Genomic DNA, 15,310 nt, shown 5'->3' on the forward strand with positions numbered 1-15,310 from the left:
ACTGGTTGGACCACCCCAGGACTTAGCATCCTTTTTGTACAGTGGAGAAATATTCTTGCTCACTCCCCACCTTAGAAGGGCAGTCGGAGCAGCCTATTGACTTTGATTTGCTCTGGAAGTGGGAGCGTCACCAGGTCCCATTTTAAATGCCCCAGGGCCGGCTGTCTCAGCCTCTCGGGAGCCTGGCCCCAGCCCTTGCTAACTGGCATGTGTGATACAGCCCGAAATGGCCTTGTTTGCAGCCCCCACTGTGGTTCTGCAGGGACCCTCACAGGCCTGGGTCAGAGTGCTCATCAGCATCCTTACCGTGGGACAGGGATGAGTCAAGGGCATAGCTGGAAGGGCAGAGGCAGTGAGGGAGCCCTCGCACCAGCTGAGCCCACCAGCTCCAGCCTCTGTGGTCTGGAAAGCCTCTCCTGCCTATCTGTGGTGACTGAACTGCTAGGTGGGCCCCAGTGAGAGCCAGCGGACCCAGCCCTGACGTTTCTCTGCTCTCTTGAGGTTGGTACATGAGACCAGGAACCACCTGCGCCTGGTGGGCTGCTCCGTGGCCGCCTGTAACACCCAAGCCCAGGGAGCCCAGGAAAGCCTCAGCCAGGTAGGGAGCTTCGGGGGCGGGGCTGCCGAGAGCCAGGCCAGTCAGGCACCTGGGGGGCACTTTGGTGTGGGTTAGAGGTCTCTGGGCCACCAGCGTGGAACGCACTCCCTGGCATTCCTCAGCCTGAAGGCCACTCCTTGCAAGGGCAGAGCTTCCCAAATGCGGGGACGTCTTCCTCACAGCCCTGTGCAGTCTGGGAGTTTCCTTGAGAGATGGGACACGAACGATCCTTGGTCCTCTGATCTCCTTTCTGCCAAGAGAGCAGCTCGGGCAGCTCTGAGAAGCCACCTGCTTTGCCAGCAGGGATAGAGGAGGATGGTTCTTAGATGAACAAGCCCACATGGTTCCTCCTCCCCGCCCAGCACAGGGCACATCCTTTCAGAGACTGGTGCTGGGCTGTGCCCACCCCTTCTCTGCAGCTCCTGGCTCATGCAGTGTCATGACAGGGACAGGTCAGACACGAAGGGGAGCTTGGCAGACTGGACCCCTAAATGCAAGCACAGACAGCGATGGCCAGTTGTGCCAGCCTGGCTCTCAGGATGAGGGGCCCGTGAAAGGCCTGAGTGTTCTGGACAGTCCAGGGATGTGGCATTTCATCCCCCATTCCTTACCCTTCCCCACGCCTCTGGGCCCCACCCCCCACATGAGCAGGCTTATCCCTTCTGACTAAAGTGTGGTTCTTTTAGATCCTTGACCAGCTAGCTCACCAGCTCCTTCAGGACAGAACACGGGGGGCTCAGGCCTCACCACCCCTTATGGCTACTTATCCCAATCCTGGACTAAAGGACCTGGTTCTACAGTAAGTGCCAGAGAGTGTGTGTGTGTGTGTGTGTGTGTGTGTGTGTGTGTGTGTGTGTGTGGTGTTAGAGGTCTTGGGGTGGGAGGGGGATCCCTGGGAAAGCTCTGGGCAGAGGGGATGGGCCTTGGCCACAGCCGCCACTCTTGCCTTGGCCTTGGACAGCATGCAGGAACTCTGTGAGGAGATGAAGCTGCTGGCGTGCGACCTCCAAGACAACAACCGCATTATCGAAGGGTGAGGAGTCCCCGCTGTGCCAGGAGGCAGGGAGGCTGGTCCTTGGGCTGCCCTCGCTGCCGGAGCACAGGCCCACACAGGTTTGATGACAGGGTCCATTTGCTAAACAGTCCCAGCAGAGCTTCGGCCCTGTCCTCACTGGCTTTACGTAGTCAGGAGGCTATGGGCCGCAGGGCAGTCAGGGATGGGGGCTGGGAGGCGCATGGCCTTGCAGGGGTGCCCAGCTCTGTGCGAAGGTGGACTCTGCCTGGCAACTCCTTTAACCTTCTTGACCATGCTTGGTCTACATCCAAGTCACACACCAGGAAACGCAGCGCAGAGCTGGGGCAAGCTACCTGGGCTGCTGGCCCCGTGTGAGAGACTCAGAGTCATCACCTCATTGGAGGCCCTTCCCAGGGGTGGAGGGGATGCTGGCGGAGGCAGCAGGGCTCACTCAGCCTTTTGGATTTTGTGCATCGGTAAAATTCACAAAAGCATCCAGCTTCTCCAGTTAGCAAGGAGGCACAATTGAAATGGAAGAAAACCCCGATGTCTGGAAATCCCACTTTCCGAGGCACATTTTCCCACCAAAGAAAAGGAAGGACACGATCTCAGACTCAAGGATGGTCCTCTCCCTGGAAGTCGGGCCTGTTTACACATAAACACACATGCGCATGCGTCCAGGCACCCGCCCCCACACACAAACATCCTCCCCATCATCCTTCTGTCCATCGCTTCCCCATTTGGGAACCAGCAGCAGGGTGGAAAGAGTCTGCAGAGATTCTGACAGGATTTGACCCTGATGCTGCTCCTTCCCAGCTGCATGACCCTGTTAGGTTTGTTCAGCTCTGAGCTGAGCAAATAGGCACAGTGACTCCGACCTCCTGGTGTGAATGCAGGGATTAAATAGGATGGGATCTATGCTATGCTGGCGAGGGGAGGCTGCACAGGGCAGGTTGGTGTTCCACAGAGGTCATGCCAGCCTGGGGTGCCAGCAGGTGGGCCAGGAGGTAGGGACGCCAGGAGCGGAGCTCGTGGTTGTCCCCAGAGCTGCAGAGGGCCCTTGGGTTGCAGAGGCAGCCTGTGTCCCACTCTATATCCTCTTAAATAACCACAAAGATGAGATGTGACAGCTTCGTGGAAAGACTTTCCAAAACACCCTCATGGGCAGGAAGTTCTAATTTTAGTGCCGACATAAATTTTTCTTGCTCTGATATGTCGCCTGTTTACAGAAAGCTCGAAACTTTATTTCAGTGCGTTTTTTACTTCCTTGTTCAGAGCTGTAACCAAAAAGCCCAGAGAAACAATTTGAATTCCTTTTTCCCTTCTCTCAACCCCTGGCTGCACTGGAGTCACCAGGGGAGCATTTTGGGTGCGGCTTGGAAGTTGGGGATTTTTACAAGCTTCCTGGACAACACTAATATGTAGTCAGAGATGAGAACCAGAGGGCTCTTGTCATGGGACACAGATGCCAAAGAGGAGAGCTGAGGGCTTGAATGGCTTGGTACTTCTGGAAGCTGATCGTGTTGGGCCCTGGGGTATGGTCTGTCGGCCTCTTTACCTGGGTGGGGGAAGCTCACCTGAGCCTTTCTTTACAGGTTGAATAGGGTCCCGGCGGCTCCTGACATCTGAGCTCTGGGAGGTACGCGAGGCATCCTGAAGCATTAGACTCCTTCAAACACTGCTTTCCTGTCTACACTGTGGGACCCAACACGGGACGATGCCTGGTCCCATCTCATCAGCCTACCTCCCTCCTGGCTGCCAGCCAGGAGACATCGCCAGCATTACCTTCCATTGCCTTCCTGCAGGAAGCAGCACAGTGGGACCTGGGGCACAAGGCCATGCCCAGTGGGCTTGGAGACCACTGCCTGGGATGACCTTGACATTTCGTGCAGGCTCGGGTACCGCACCTCTGTCACCCTGGCCTGTATGGCTGAACCTGGCCCAGGCTGCTGGGAGAAGGGGCTCCATCCAAGAAGCGCCCCCTCCACCCAGCCGCTCTGGTGACAGGGCTTTGCTCCTCAGGGAACAGAAGAGGAAGCCTCCTGGGGTTTCCCAGCATCCTGGGTCAGGTGACCTCATGTCAGTCCTCCTTCTTCAGGGTTCTTCACGCTGAGCACACGGCCCTCTCCGCTCTCTGTGATCGCAGAGGGTTCCCGTGTGGCTCCAGGCATGACAGAGCCTGATTTCCCTTCTCTGGTCTGGCCGAGTCTAAAGCTGAGACAGCGGGTGGTCAAGGCCCAGTGCCAGTGTCTCAGGGATCCTTCCTCCTTCTGAGGCACTGCTAAGTTCAGGGGTTTGCAGGCAGTGGTGCCCACGGCAGCCATGCCCATTAGCACAGGCCCGGGAGTCCCAAATCTGGAAGGCGTCAAAGTCCACACCTTCAGGACGTGGAATAAACCTGACAATCTTTTCTATTCTTGAGTGGGTCCGACTGGGCTGTGTTTGGGAGGTGGGAAGGGTCCCAGCTGGGTGTGTGCTTGGCACCCAAGCAGGCACCCAGGCCAGGGATGTGCGAAGAGGACTGGGAAATGGAGAGGGGACTGCTCACTTCTTTTTTTTCTTTTTGCTTTTTTTCAGGGCCGCACTCGCAGCATATGGAGGTTCCCAGGCTAAGGGTCCAATCGGAGCTGTAGGTGCCGGCCTACACCAGAGCCACAGCTGCGTGGCTGCAACCTACACCACAGCTCACGACAACGCCGGATCCTTAACCCACTGATCGAGGTCCGGGATCAAACTCGCAACCTCACGGTTCCTAGTTGCCTTCGTTTCCACTGTGCTACGCCGGGAACTCTGACTGCTCACTTCTTGGTTCCCACCTTTCCCCCAGATGGGCCCTGATTTCAGGGAAGAGCCCAGGGACAATGGCCTCCTATTGGGAGGCCTTGCCTTCTCGTCCTTTCTCTTTTCCTGCTCCCTGTCATTTGCGGAGCTGTGTAAGGAACTTAGGAAAAAGGCTTTTTATTTATTTATTAATTTTTTAACCTCAGATCCAGCATCTATGTGCCTTCGCCCCCTCCCCCACTGTCTGTCTCCTAAATATATAAAAGCAGAACCATGGATCCTTGTGAATGTTCCCTCATTTTGCCTAGAAGCTAGCAGGGTGCCTAGGGGAGGCCTTCGGATCTGTGCCGATTTAGTCTTTCCCCTGCAGTATGTCCGGCTCTCCCTTAACCACAGCTGGACAACCCACCAGGCCGAGGGCTGGGGGAAGGGGGTGCAGAAAAGTCACCCCAGCCGGGGGAAGGAAAAGAGTGAGAAGCCATACTTTGTGCTTTGAAGCATGAAGCTAATACTAGGCTTTACCCTAAATCGCCCTAGAAATCCTTCCTGCCCATCTTTTTGAAGCCTCGCCATCCTCAGAGGCTGTTCTGTCTAACGAGCCAGCAGGGCAGAGGTGAGGAAGGCTGAATCCTGCAGACGGACATCCACTCCGCTGCTTCTCTGTGCAAAGACCAGCGCCCTCTAAAGACTCCAGGGAGAGTTGCTGGGTTTGCATGCATCAGGCCTAAGTGGCTTTGTGTGTGCCATTTAGGCCTCATGCTATGGGTCACTTGAGCCCGGTGGGTTCAGGTTCTGGGGCCCCAGGAGCCAGCTGCTGCCCTGATGCCGCTGGGCCACCTCTGGTCTGCTCTGCCTGCAGAAGTTCAGGCTGACACTCCTGGCTCGTCAATGGCCCTGCAGGAAAGTCCCACCATGGATTTTCCCTGGCAGCTACGGCTGCTTCTGGACCCCACATGCTTGGTGGAGCTCAGCAAAAGAGCCAGGGGATCCCTGAAAGCCAAATGCAGATTGTTGGGGAATGATATGATCCAGGCTCTATGATCTCATGAGCAAAGCCTAGCTGGGGTCATACTCAAAGGGCTCGGTCTGTTCCTATGCTTCAGAGCCACTGACATGGGTGCCCCGCCCCATAGCTCTGGAGAGCTTCCGATTCCCTCTCAGGAGGGAGCGAGGAACTGGCCCAAGGTCCATGACCTTGTCCAGTTTCCCCAGAACCTTGTAAGACCCTCAGGTTGTCTGACGACCTCTATGTAGTGCGACACAAAACAAAAAGCCTGTTCAGTTGCTCAGGCGTGAATGGGTGCCCGCAGTGTGCCAGGCCCCGGGCGAGGTGCTAGACTGCGCCCAAGGAGCTCACCTTGATGGGGAAGGCACCTCAGCATCACAGGAGCACGCAGCGATGGGGCTGCACAGCTCAGGTGTGGAACCGCGTCACCACCATCACTGGGGAGGGTGCCCGGGGTGCCAGGAAGGGGTCAGGGAAGGACTTAGGGAGCAGGCGACTCTCCAGTGGGAGCTTGGCAGGTGAGCAGGTTTACCTGGCACAGAAGGCATGGAAGGCCTGGTGCTGGGAATACCACCAGCCTAGGCACGGAAGGAACTATGAGTATGTGTGTCACCAGAGAGCAGGTTGAAGTGGGAAGTGGGAGTTGAGGAAAGGGAGGAGCCAGACCCAAAACCTGCCTGTAGACCACGAAGGAACTTGGGCTTTACAGAAACAGGTTTCAGGCTAAGTCCAACTGTATTTTATTTTATTTTGTCTTTTTAGGGCCACGCCTGCAGCATATGGAGGTTCCCAGGCTAGGGGTCCAATCAGAGCTATAACCGCCAGCCTCCACCACCTGATATTTTAAAGATACAACTCTTTGGCGAGTTCCCATCGTGGCTCAGCAGAAATGAATCTGACTAGCATCCATGAGGATGCAGGTTCGATCCTGGCCTCGCTCAGTGGGTTAAGGATCCGGCGTTGCCGTGAGCTGTGGTGTAGGTCGAAGATGCAGCTGGGATCTGGTGTGGCTGTGACTGTAGCTGTGATGTAGGCTGGCAGCTACCCCTAGCCTGGGAACCTCCATATGCTGCCGGTGTGGCCCTAGGAAAAGCAAAAAAAACATACGACTCTTGGTGCCTGTGTGAAGGTTGGATTGGAACCCTGTGCCTTAGTTTCCTCTTTTATAAAAGGGGGATGATCTCTTTTAAAGTTATTGGTAGGGATAGGTTCAGTAGTTCCACAAGGGGCCTGAAGCACCGCACTGGTTCTCTGGGCACCCTCCCAGACCCTCCTCTGTGGCTGAGGCCGATGTGGGGGGGGGATGAAGAAATAGGAGCTCTTGTCTCAGAACGGCTCAGTCAAGGGTGGGGCCGGACAGATGACAAATACCTGGGAAGAGTTCATGGTGCATTCAGATTTGGATTAAAACAGGCCGGCTCAGTTCAAAAGGATCTAATTGCAAGGAAGCAGGACGCTATCCAGCTCCCCAGGGGGAAGTGCAGCCCTGGAGGGCTCAGTGCCTCTTTCTATGCCCTGGAGCTGCAGGAGGGCCATGGTTTGCATCCCTCTGAGACTATGCAGTTTCCTCTTTATAGACGCATATATGTATATATGAATTCTTTTTTTTTTTTTTTCTCTTTTAGGGCTGCACTTGCGGCATATGTAAGTTCCCAGGCTAGGGGTCTAATCAGAGCCACAGCAGCTGGCCTACACCACAGCCACAGTAATGCAGGATCCCAGCTGCATCTTCGACCTATACCACAGCTCACGGCAATGCCAGATCCTTAACCCACTGAGTAGGGCCAAGGGATCAAACCTGCATCCTCATGGGTCCTAGTGGGGTTTGTTACCATTGAGCCACAACGGGAACTCCCTATAGACGTGTTCTTGCTTGACACCCAGATTCTAGGACCCCACTCACCTCCTGATTCCAATCGGTAAGGGTATGGCCCAGGAACCTGCCTTGTTGATGAACATCCTTGGGGATTCTCCCACAGCTGAAGTTTGAGGGCACCAAGCCAAAGTTTACAATGTCCAGCCCAGAACATGGGAAGGCCCAGCATAGGCCCATGGGCAGTGGGTGGCACACAGGTCTAGGGTCCACTCCCAACCTGAGGATAGGGAGGCCGGTCTAAGGAACAGCCTAGGTACCTCAGTAGCCCAGGTTCCCCTTACTGGACCCCCATTTGCTTTCTCGAGGCCGCCTCCCTGCCTTGGGGCAGCTTGGAGGATTGCTACAGCTGCTCATCCGGGATTTACTTCCAAACCGCTGCAGCAATTTTGTAAAGGGTGGAATTCCTGGCTTCATGTCCCTTCATTTCACAGAAACTCCGTAATCAGGCAACCCCGTGGGGAGGTGGTAAGGAATGGGCCAGCGTGACCTGAAGTCCCTTCAGTTTGTTCTCCTTGGAAACTCAGAATTACAGCAGCCACTTGAAGCCATCTGCTTCTTTCCCTGCACCCTTTGCTAGAGAGAGAGAGACAGACAGACAGACACAGAGATTCAGAGAGACACAGAGAATAGAGCTAGGAGAGAGGAAAGGAGAGAGAGGAAGGAGGAAAGGATGGAGAGGAAGGGAGAGAAAGAGATGGAGACGGAATGACGATGAGTGGGGAGAGGGCTGCCAGCCGCAGTGATGGGCCCAAAGCTGGCCTCGTGCTGGAACGTCCGTGGCTACAGCTTGGAGCCTCCCCTCTAGCTGAGGGCAAAAGCTGCTGACAAGTCTGTCTGGAATATCTGAGTTTTTCCAACATGGAAAGAAGAAACATGTACACACACAAACCAATCTTATCATATGCCTGCCAGAGTGGCCGGGGATGGAAAAATTCCATAACTGAGATGCAGAGGGAAGAGGCGCCTCTCAACGGCTGGAAAACAAGCCCCACTCGCCCCCACCCTGGAAGGTGACACTGCTCTGGGAGCCTTCATGTCCCTGCTTACATTCCCACCCTGGTTTGGCCTTCTGTCCCCAAGCATTGTCCAGGACTTGGGTGACCACCACAGGAGCACTGGAGTTGGGTGGCACAGAAAGTCCATCCCCCCAAAATGGTGCCCAGGAGCTGGTACCCTGCCTGCCCTCACCCCTGGCTGGGGACGAGCACCTGGAGGCAAGAAATCTACCTCAATGACCAGCAACTTTGGAGAATGTACATGCAGCTTAAATGGAGCTTGACATATCACCCTGCTTCTGCCCAGTCCCTGCAGGGCATCTTCTAGTCTCCCTAGACCAGACCATACTGTCATCTCCCCCTCCCTGGGTGCGGGGGCCATGGCTGGAAGAGGTATTAAGAGATCAGTCCTGATTAGGTACAGGTTGGGAGCCTACGATTGAGTTCACGTCACTAAACATTCAATGAGCACCTCCGATTTGCCCTGCACTGTGGGATGGAGAAGACCGGCAAGCCCTGAGCGAGGGAAGCAAAGAAATACAAACGTCACGATGTGCGGATCATGGTCAGTGCCAAAACCCCAAGCAACTTGCTGTGGGAGCCCAGGAAAAAGAGCAGTGAATTCGGCCTTCACTGGGAAGACTCCGGAAGGCATCGGAAGTCACCTGAAATCCCTGAAGCATTTAGGGACCTTCCAGGGATTCTGGGAGTGCCAGATCCTTAACCCACTGAGTGAGGCCAGGGATCGAACACACATCCTCATGGATCCTAGTCGGGTTTGTTAACCGCTAAGCCACGAAGGGAACTCCCAGGTCTGTGTTTAAATGTCTGCTCCCCAGAGTGGTTCTTCCTGACACACACACCAGCCCCTATCTAATACCATGGCCCCTGTTAACTTCCTACCCCTTACTGTGCTTTGTTGGTCATCATAGTGCATGTGACCCAACGCTCTATTACACTTGAGTTTGCGTGTCTGTTATCTGGCTCTCACACAAGAAATGTGAGTTTCAGAACACCTTTAGTGCAACAGCACCTGAGATGTAGTGGAAGTTAGACAATCACTTGTGAAATGATTCATTGCTCTGGCCCTTAAAGATGGCAGTGAGCGGTCATGAGCACCACTGGCCAAATATTTCCAGCTCTCTCCCCGCTCTGACACGTGGAAGATTGCACATCTTTCTCCCCCTGTGATGAGTGGGCTATGGAACAGGTTCTGGCCAATGGGTTGTGAGCAGAAATGACTGGGGCTTTTCTGTGCTGGGGGAGGCGTTCTGGGCTCTCTTGGTTTCCCTCTGGCATGGTGATGGGCACCATTTGAGGTGGCGGCTGCTCCATCAGCGTGGGTCCCTGGGTGACCTTGATGTCCAAAGTCCCCCTGCTAACAGGCAAAGAGCATGGAATGTGGGCAAGGAAGAAGCCCCTGGTTTACAGGCACTGGGACAGGGGCTTGTTTTTTACTGCAGCATAACCTAACTTGTCCTGATAGGTCCAGGGATCCCTTGCAGACAGCTGTACTGTCAGAATCACTGGGAGGTCCCTAAATGCTTCGGGGATTTCAGGTGACTTCAAATGCCTCAAAGCCAAACAAACCCAGAAACTTCCCCTTCAGAAAGTCAGGCCATGTTCTGTCCTCCCCTTTTCCTTCCTACTCGAAAGCTCCCTGAGGGTGAGGGGACAGCCTCAAAACAACTCACCCAATGGGGGGACCACCTGCCGGTCTCTGGGACCGCCTCCAAAGTGACTTCACACACTGACCACACATTCAAACTCACTGTCATCATCTTTCCCGGTGGTCAAAAATAAAAACAGCACACCCACTCTTCTGGGAGTGAGTCACAAATGGAAAAAAAAGTCATTGGCCCTGAGCCAGGAGGATCTGCTAACAAGGGGGGAAAAAAACCTCCCAGTGGAGGTGTCTCAGCAGCCACTGTGGTCTCACCCTTGTGGCCTGCATGACCGAAGACAAATTTATTTATTTATTTGCTGTTCAGTTTGTGATTTTTAAATAAGATTTCTCAATAGACTGAAAAAAAGTGTAAGGGAAAAAGAAGCAAAAAAATCAAAGGCCATGCAGCAAATACAGCCATGACTTTGATATAGTATCTATCATTCATTTTCACCATCCTGGTGGATTTAGATAAGATTTTTGTAGGAGGTTATACCCTATACAATCACCAGTCAACAAAATATGCTTTTTGCAGAGACTTTTCAGGATTTAGGCTTCTATTGGGGTTAAAGTAGAAACACCAGATTCAGTCCTCTCAAAACTCTGGGAACTTTTGTTCAAGGACGAAGACAACTTAGAAGTTCAAGCATCAGACACGACCCTGGGCATTGTCTTGACCCTACCACGAGATTAGAGTTTATTTAGTACTTCTTCCCTGGGAAAGGAGGAATGAACTGCGTGTGTGTGTGCGTGTGTGTGTGTGTGTGTGTGTGTGTGTGTGTGTGTGAGTGATTGGAGAAGATGCTCTTACAGGGAAGAAGGGGACTGGGCTGGCCAATCCGGCATCAGAAGAGGCAAGACCCAGGCAGAGAACCTCCTACTGGGGTTTGGAAAGTCAGCTAACTCCCTTGACCTCCATTTCTTAGCTCAGGGAGATGAGCCTTAAGATAAACTTGATGAACTTTTTGGATGGGTTACATGAAGTTATGTTATCTCCGTTTTCATCTTTATTCCCATCCCAGAAGCCAAATGGAGGGCTCTGGCCCTGCCTGATCTCTTCCCTGCTTCAGGGCTAAGAGAAGCCCCAGCACTCCTCCAAATTGGAGCTAAAGAGGGAAAACAAAACCTGAGCATTTTTTTTTCTTTTTGGCTCTTTTATTAAGGGTTGCACCCGCGGCATATGGAGGTTCCCTGGCTAGGGGCCCAGTGGGAGCTGTTGCCGCCAGCCTAGGCCAGAGCCACAGCAATGCCAGATCTGAGCCGCATTTGTGATCTACATCACAGCTCATGGCAATGCTGGATCCTCAACCCACTGAGCTAGGTCAGGGATCGAACCCACAGTCCCATGGTCCCCAGTCAGATTCGTTTCCACTCCGCCACAATGTGAAAAACCTGAGCATTTTTTTCTGGACAGCTCAGGAACTGGGAAAGGGGCTTATGCCCAGCTGCTCCAGAGGGTCATCAGTTTCCCAGGGCTAGAGGAGACACTCATCCCATGAGCCTCTCCATCCTGGGAATTCAGGCTGAGCTTCCCAAATTCATGCTTGGGGGGAAGGGGATAGAGATGGTGACTATTGGCAATTGTTTCACAAATGGCATTTCAAACTTAGCCTTCCAGTGAGACGCTCTTTGCCAGGTCCCTTCTTCTTGCCACACCAAGCTGTCACCAGAGCTCAGGCTTGGTCCACACCCTGGAGCTTACCCAGCCCACTGCCCTCCCAAAGCTGGAGGGAGCAATCTCGGAACAGGTCTCAAGCCTGTGATGAGATGGATGGATAACAGAGGGTGGATACAAGCAAATGTTTATATGCAATACAGGTTTCTGCAACAACCCCGAGAGAAGTGCTTGCAGAAAAAGTGGGAGTGATGAGAATAAGATATCACAAAGGCAAACTGCGCTTTCTTTTGTTAACACGCAGCAGAAAGTATTGCGCAATAGCTCTCTATTGGGTTTTTCTCAGTCATGTCCTACTGAACTTCACCTGCTTGGGGGGGCGGGGCCAAGGCAGAGAAGCCCCCTTCTCTTATCACCACCTTCCATCTAAAGAAGTAGGGTCCTTGGACCAGCATATCAACACTGTCTGGGAACTTGTCATAAAAGCAAAATCCCCAGCCCCAGATAAACTGGCTCAGAAACTCTGGAGTTGGAGCCCAGTAATTAGTGATTTAACAAGCCCTCCAGGTAATTGTGAGGCACGGCAACATTTGAAAACCACTGATGCAGAGAAAGCAGGGTTCAGGCAGTTGCAAGGCAAGGTGGAGGAGGGGAGCAGACGAGGTGACCCTGGCTCATTCAACCCCATGGCAACCTCTCCATCCTGGGAATCCAGGCTGAGAGATGAGGTGACCCTGGCTCATTCAACCCCATGGCAACTCCTGCTTCCCAGCACCGTGGTGTGGGCTCCTGTGGGTCATTCTTCCCATGCACCCAGAAGCCACCTCACCAGGTGAGGAGCACTGGCCTCTGGTGTGACCCAGGGACCAAAGGACGCTATGATCGCCAGCCCTGCGGGGGAGAAGCCATGGGCCAAAAAGCTGGCTGGGAATTCCCTGGCTGCTAAACTCTTGAAATTTTAGGAATTACCTAAAAATCACCTCCAAGGGGAAAACAAAAAGCAAAAGCAAAGATTCCCCTAGGAGACACTAGGGGGAGACCCATCTCTGGCCTGGGAAGAGGAGGCACCCTCTCTCGCGTTTTTCCAAAGCTGATTTACCGGTGACTTCTGTTAAATTAACCAAACTGAACCCCAAGTCTTGAGAGACCAGGCAGTGATCAGGGAGTCAGAATGGTGAAAGTGGAGAAGGTGGGAAAAGCATCCATCTGTCTCCCCACTCCCGGACAATTTAGTTAAGGAAACTGTAGCGGCTACAGCCAGGGTCAGCAAGTCTGTGGCCAGACACACAGGTTCAAAGCTTCAGCAGTTCCGTTTCCTCACCCATGAGAGATGGTCACGGTTATGCAATGTGTGGGACATTGAAAATGCCGATCTTTTGTTCCAAAAATTATTAAGGCTTTCAAGGCGGTGATAGCAGGGCATTAAACTCGAGAGGTGGGGAGAGGTTACGAAGCCTGTCCTGGAAGCTGGTAGAAGGGGCTCTCTCTTTGGTCCCACTGGGTGAGCTGTCCTTACCAGGTACAAGCAAGGCGTCTGCGGGCAGGGCACGGCTGCGTCGGCGGCAGCAGTATTTCCACAGTGAATTACGATGGCACCTATGAGAAGAAGAGGGTTTGACTTAGGAAGAAAAGCCCTTCCAACCCACGGGGCGCTGGAGTGGTCTCACAGCCCAGGGCCCAGGAGTACTATAATTCCCAGCCTTCCGGGAAAGGAATATCCTACCCGACGGGGCTGCTGAGAGAGGGGAAATCAAACAAGAGTGAAAGTGGCGAGCGGACAGTCCTGACGGCCGCGCGGAGGCGGCTTCTCGCCACCGGCATGGGAAGCGTCCCCCGCGGCGCGTCCCTCCGCGTCACGGGACTCTGCGCCGCCGCCAGCGCGCGAGCGGGAGCCGGGCATCCCCGACCCACGCCTGGCTCTGTGCGCAAGGGGGCGGCGGGTGATGGCGAGCGGGAGGGCGGCGAGCAAGCGACCACCGGGAGGGTGGCGAACGGATCCTGAGCTTGTAGACATCTCCCTACACTCCATCCTCAGCTAGTTCCTAAGCTTCTTCATCCGGTCCGAAGCCCTCCCCTGGGCGCGTTGGGGAGGGTCTGGGGTTGGGGGAACTGATGGGAAAGGAAAGGAGGCAGGGCTGAGGGCGAGCGTCCCCCTACCAAATGTCTCTTCTGAGTTGTCCTGTGTAGAGCTTTTCGCGTACGCAATCCTTGAGCTGCCCCAGCTTCCCGAAGACTCCTCTAAATCCACACTCTCTCAGGAGCCCCTCCACCCCCACCCCTGCCGCTGGGTCGGTAGGTGGTTCCCTCGGGTCCTCCTTCCCGCCTCTCGGAAGTCTCCCCACCCCCGCCCCGCCCTGCAGGCTGCGGTCCCTTTAAAGGCGCGCTCGGTTGGGGCCGCCCTTCTCTCGAGGCGGACTCGGGAGGAGCGCCACGGCTGAGAGCCGCCGCCACTAACCCGGCATGGCCATGGCGTCCCCGGCCATCGGGCAGCGCCCGTACCGGCTACTCTTGGACCCGGAACCGCCGCGCTATCTGCCGAGCCTGAGCGGCCCCGAGCCGCCACCGCCACCCCCGGGCCCGTCCTCGCGCCGCTGCGCCCCCGCGCCCCTGTCCACTGCGCCTGAGGCGCACGAGGGGCGCGGCGCCCGGAGGGCTGCTCGAGGAGACGTGGAGTCCCAGCCTCGCGCCTCCCGACCCGCTCGCCCTCTCCGGCCTGGTCTGCAGCAGAGACTGCGGCGGCGGCCTGGAGCGCCCCGGCCCCGAGACGTGCGGAGCATCTTCGAACAGCCACAGGATCCCCGCGTCCCGGCGGAGCGAGGCGAGGGGCACTGCTTTGCCGAACTGGCGCTGCGGAGCGGCCGGGGCTGGTGTGACCTGTGCGGACGAGAGGTGCTGCGGCAGGCGCTGCGCTGCGCTAGTGAGTGTGCGGGCAGGGAAGGGCAGGGCAGAGGAGGGGCGCGCGGGAAGACCGCAGTCCATGGGCAAGCCACTGCGAGGGGGCCGGGGCAGGCAGAGAGGGGACATTGCCGTCTCTGGCTCCAGGGGAGACCTTGACTTTGACTGCGGGAGACACTCTTTTCCCTAGTCCCCTGCCCGCTATCCTTCAGTAACAGCCACTGCCCAGGTACGGTTACGTGGTATTTTACGACTACCTCTTCCCTGACAGGTGTGCGCCTCGCACCTCCCCAGACACACACGTATACACACTCGCAGGTTGGGGTTGATGGCTAAAGCTACAAGGTCATTCCGTTGTCTGCTGTGCACCGTCTTGCTTTTGTTGTACGTTCTTGGCCATGGGTTGTGAGGCTGATATTGAGATGATCATTTGACCCTTACTCATTAGGGTTAATGGCAAAATGAATTGTCCACCTATGGTACAGGCCCATGGCGCATACCTGCCTATGGTCACCCTCCTACAGGGTGACCTGTTGTGCCAGGGAGGGGACCTGATCAGGCTTTGGATGGAAAGGGGCTGTGAGGTTGAAGAGAGCCTGAGGTGACCCTGGACCTGTGTCCCCTGCCTTCCACCTCTGGCCCCTCAGACCTTTGGACTCTGCTCTGATGTTTTTCTGTGCCCTGCCGCCCCCTCCTCCTCGTCCTAGGTTACAGCACCAGTCATCAGGCTCAAAAATTACCCAACTGCTTGCGCTGTCCCTTCTTCCTCAGAGCTCTCGGGTCCCTCCAGCCTCCTCCTGAGCCAGACTCTTCTCAAAGCCTAACTATTAAAGCCCTAGGCATCCAGTGTATAGATTTTCTGA

At 55.1% G+C, this 15,310-nt stretch overlaps 2 protein-coding genes and 1 long non-coding RNA gene across 9 annotated transcripts in view; 2 read left to right on the forward strand and 1 right to left on the reverse strand.

The window, feature by feature from the left end:
* The window catches only part of IKBKE (inhibitor of nuclear factor kappa B kinase subunit epsilon), a 24,937-nt gene extending 20,266 nt beyond the window's left edge, over positions 1–4,671 (forward strand). For 5 of the 7 annotated variants that reach the window (XR_002335790.1, XM_021063308.1, XM_021063309.1 and 2 more), the window contains 4 exons: positions 502–598; positions 1,285–1,397; positions 1,560–1,631; positions 3,209–4,671. Coding sequence is in view for 6 of the 7 variants with exons in the window: in XM_021063308.1 (XP_020918967.1) it covers positions 502–598; positions 1,285–1,397; positions 1,560–1,631; positions 3,209–3,242 (316 nt within the window). In the remaining variant the exon portion in view is untranslated. The remainder of the gene's footprint in view (positions 1–501; positions 599–1,284; positions 1,398–1,559; positions 1,632–3,208) is intronic. The other 2 variants (XM_021063311.1, XM_021063312.1) reach the window with 1 other exon arrangement.
* Positions 1–13,861, reverse strand: part of LOC106508612 — a 20,586-nt gene extending 6,725 nt beyond the window's left edge. Inside the window, exons 1-2 of the long non-coding RNA XR_002335791.1 lie at positions 13,710–13,861; positions 13,069–13,148 (exon numbers count right to left, since the gene is read on the reverse strand). This is a non-coding gene — a long non-coding RNA (uncharacterized LOC106508612). The remainder of the gene's footprint in view (positions 1–13,068; positions 13,149–13,709) is intronic.
* Positions 13,847–15,310, forward strand: part of RASSF5 (Ras association domain family member 5) — an 80,200-nt gene continuing 78,736 nt past the window's right edge. Inside the window, exon 1 of the mRNA XM_021063315.1 lies at positions 13,847–14,469. Coding sequence (XP_020918974.1) covers positions 14,013–14,469 — 457 coding nt within the window. The 5' untranslated portion in view covers positions 13,847–14,012. The remainder of the gene's footprint in view (positions 14,470–15,310) is intronic.

The sequence above is a fragment of the Sus scrofa genome, chromosome 9 (assembly GCF_000003025.6).
Source record: "Sus scrofa isolate TJ Tabasco breed Duroc chromosome 9, Sscrofa11.1, whole genome shotgun sequence".
Lineage (NCBI taxonomy): Eukaryota > Metazoa > Chordata > Mammalia > Artiodactyla > Suidae > Sus > Sus scrofa.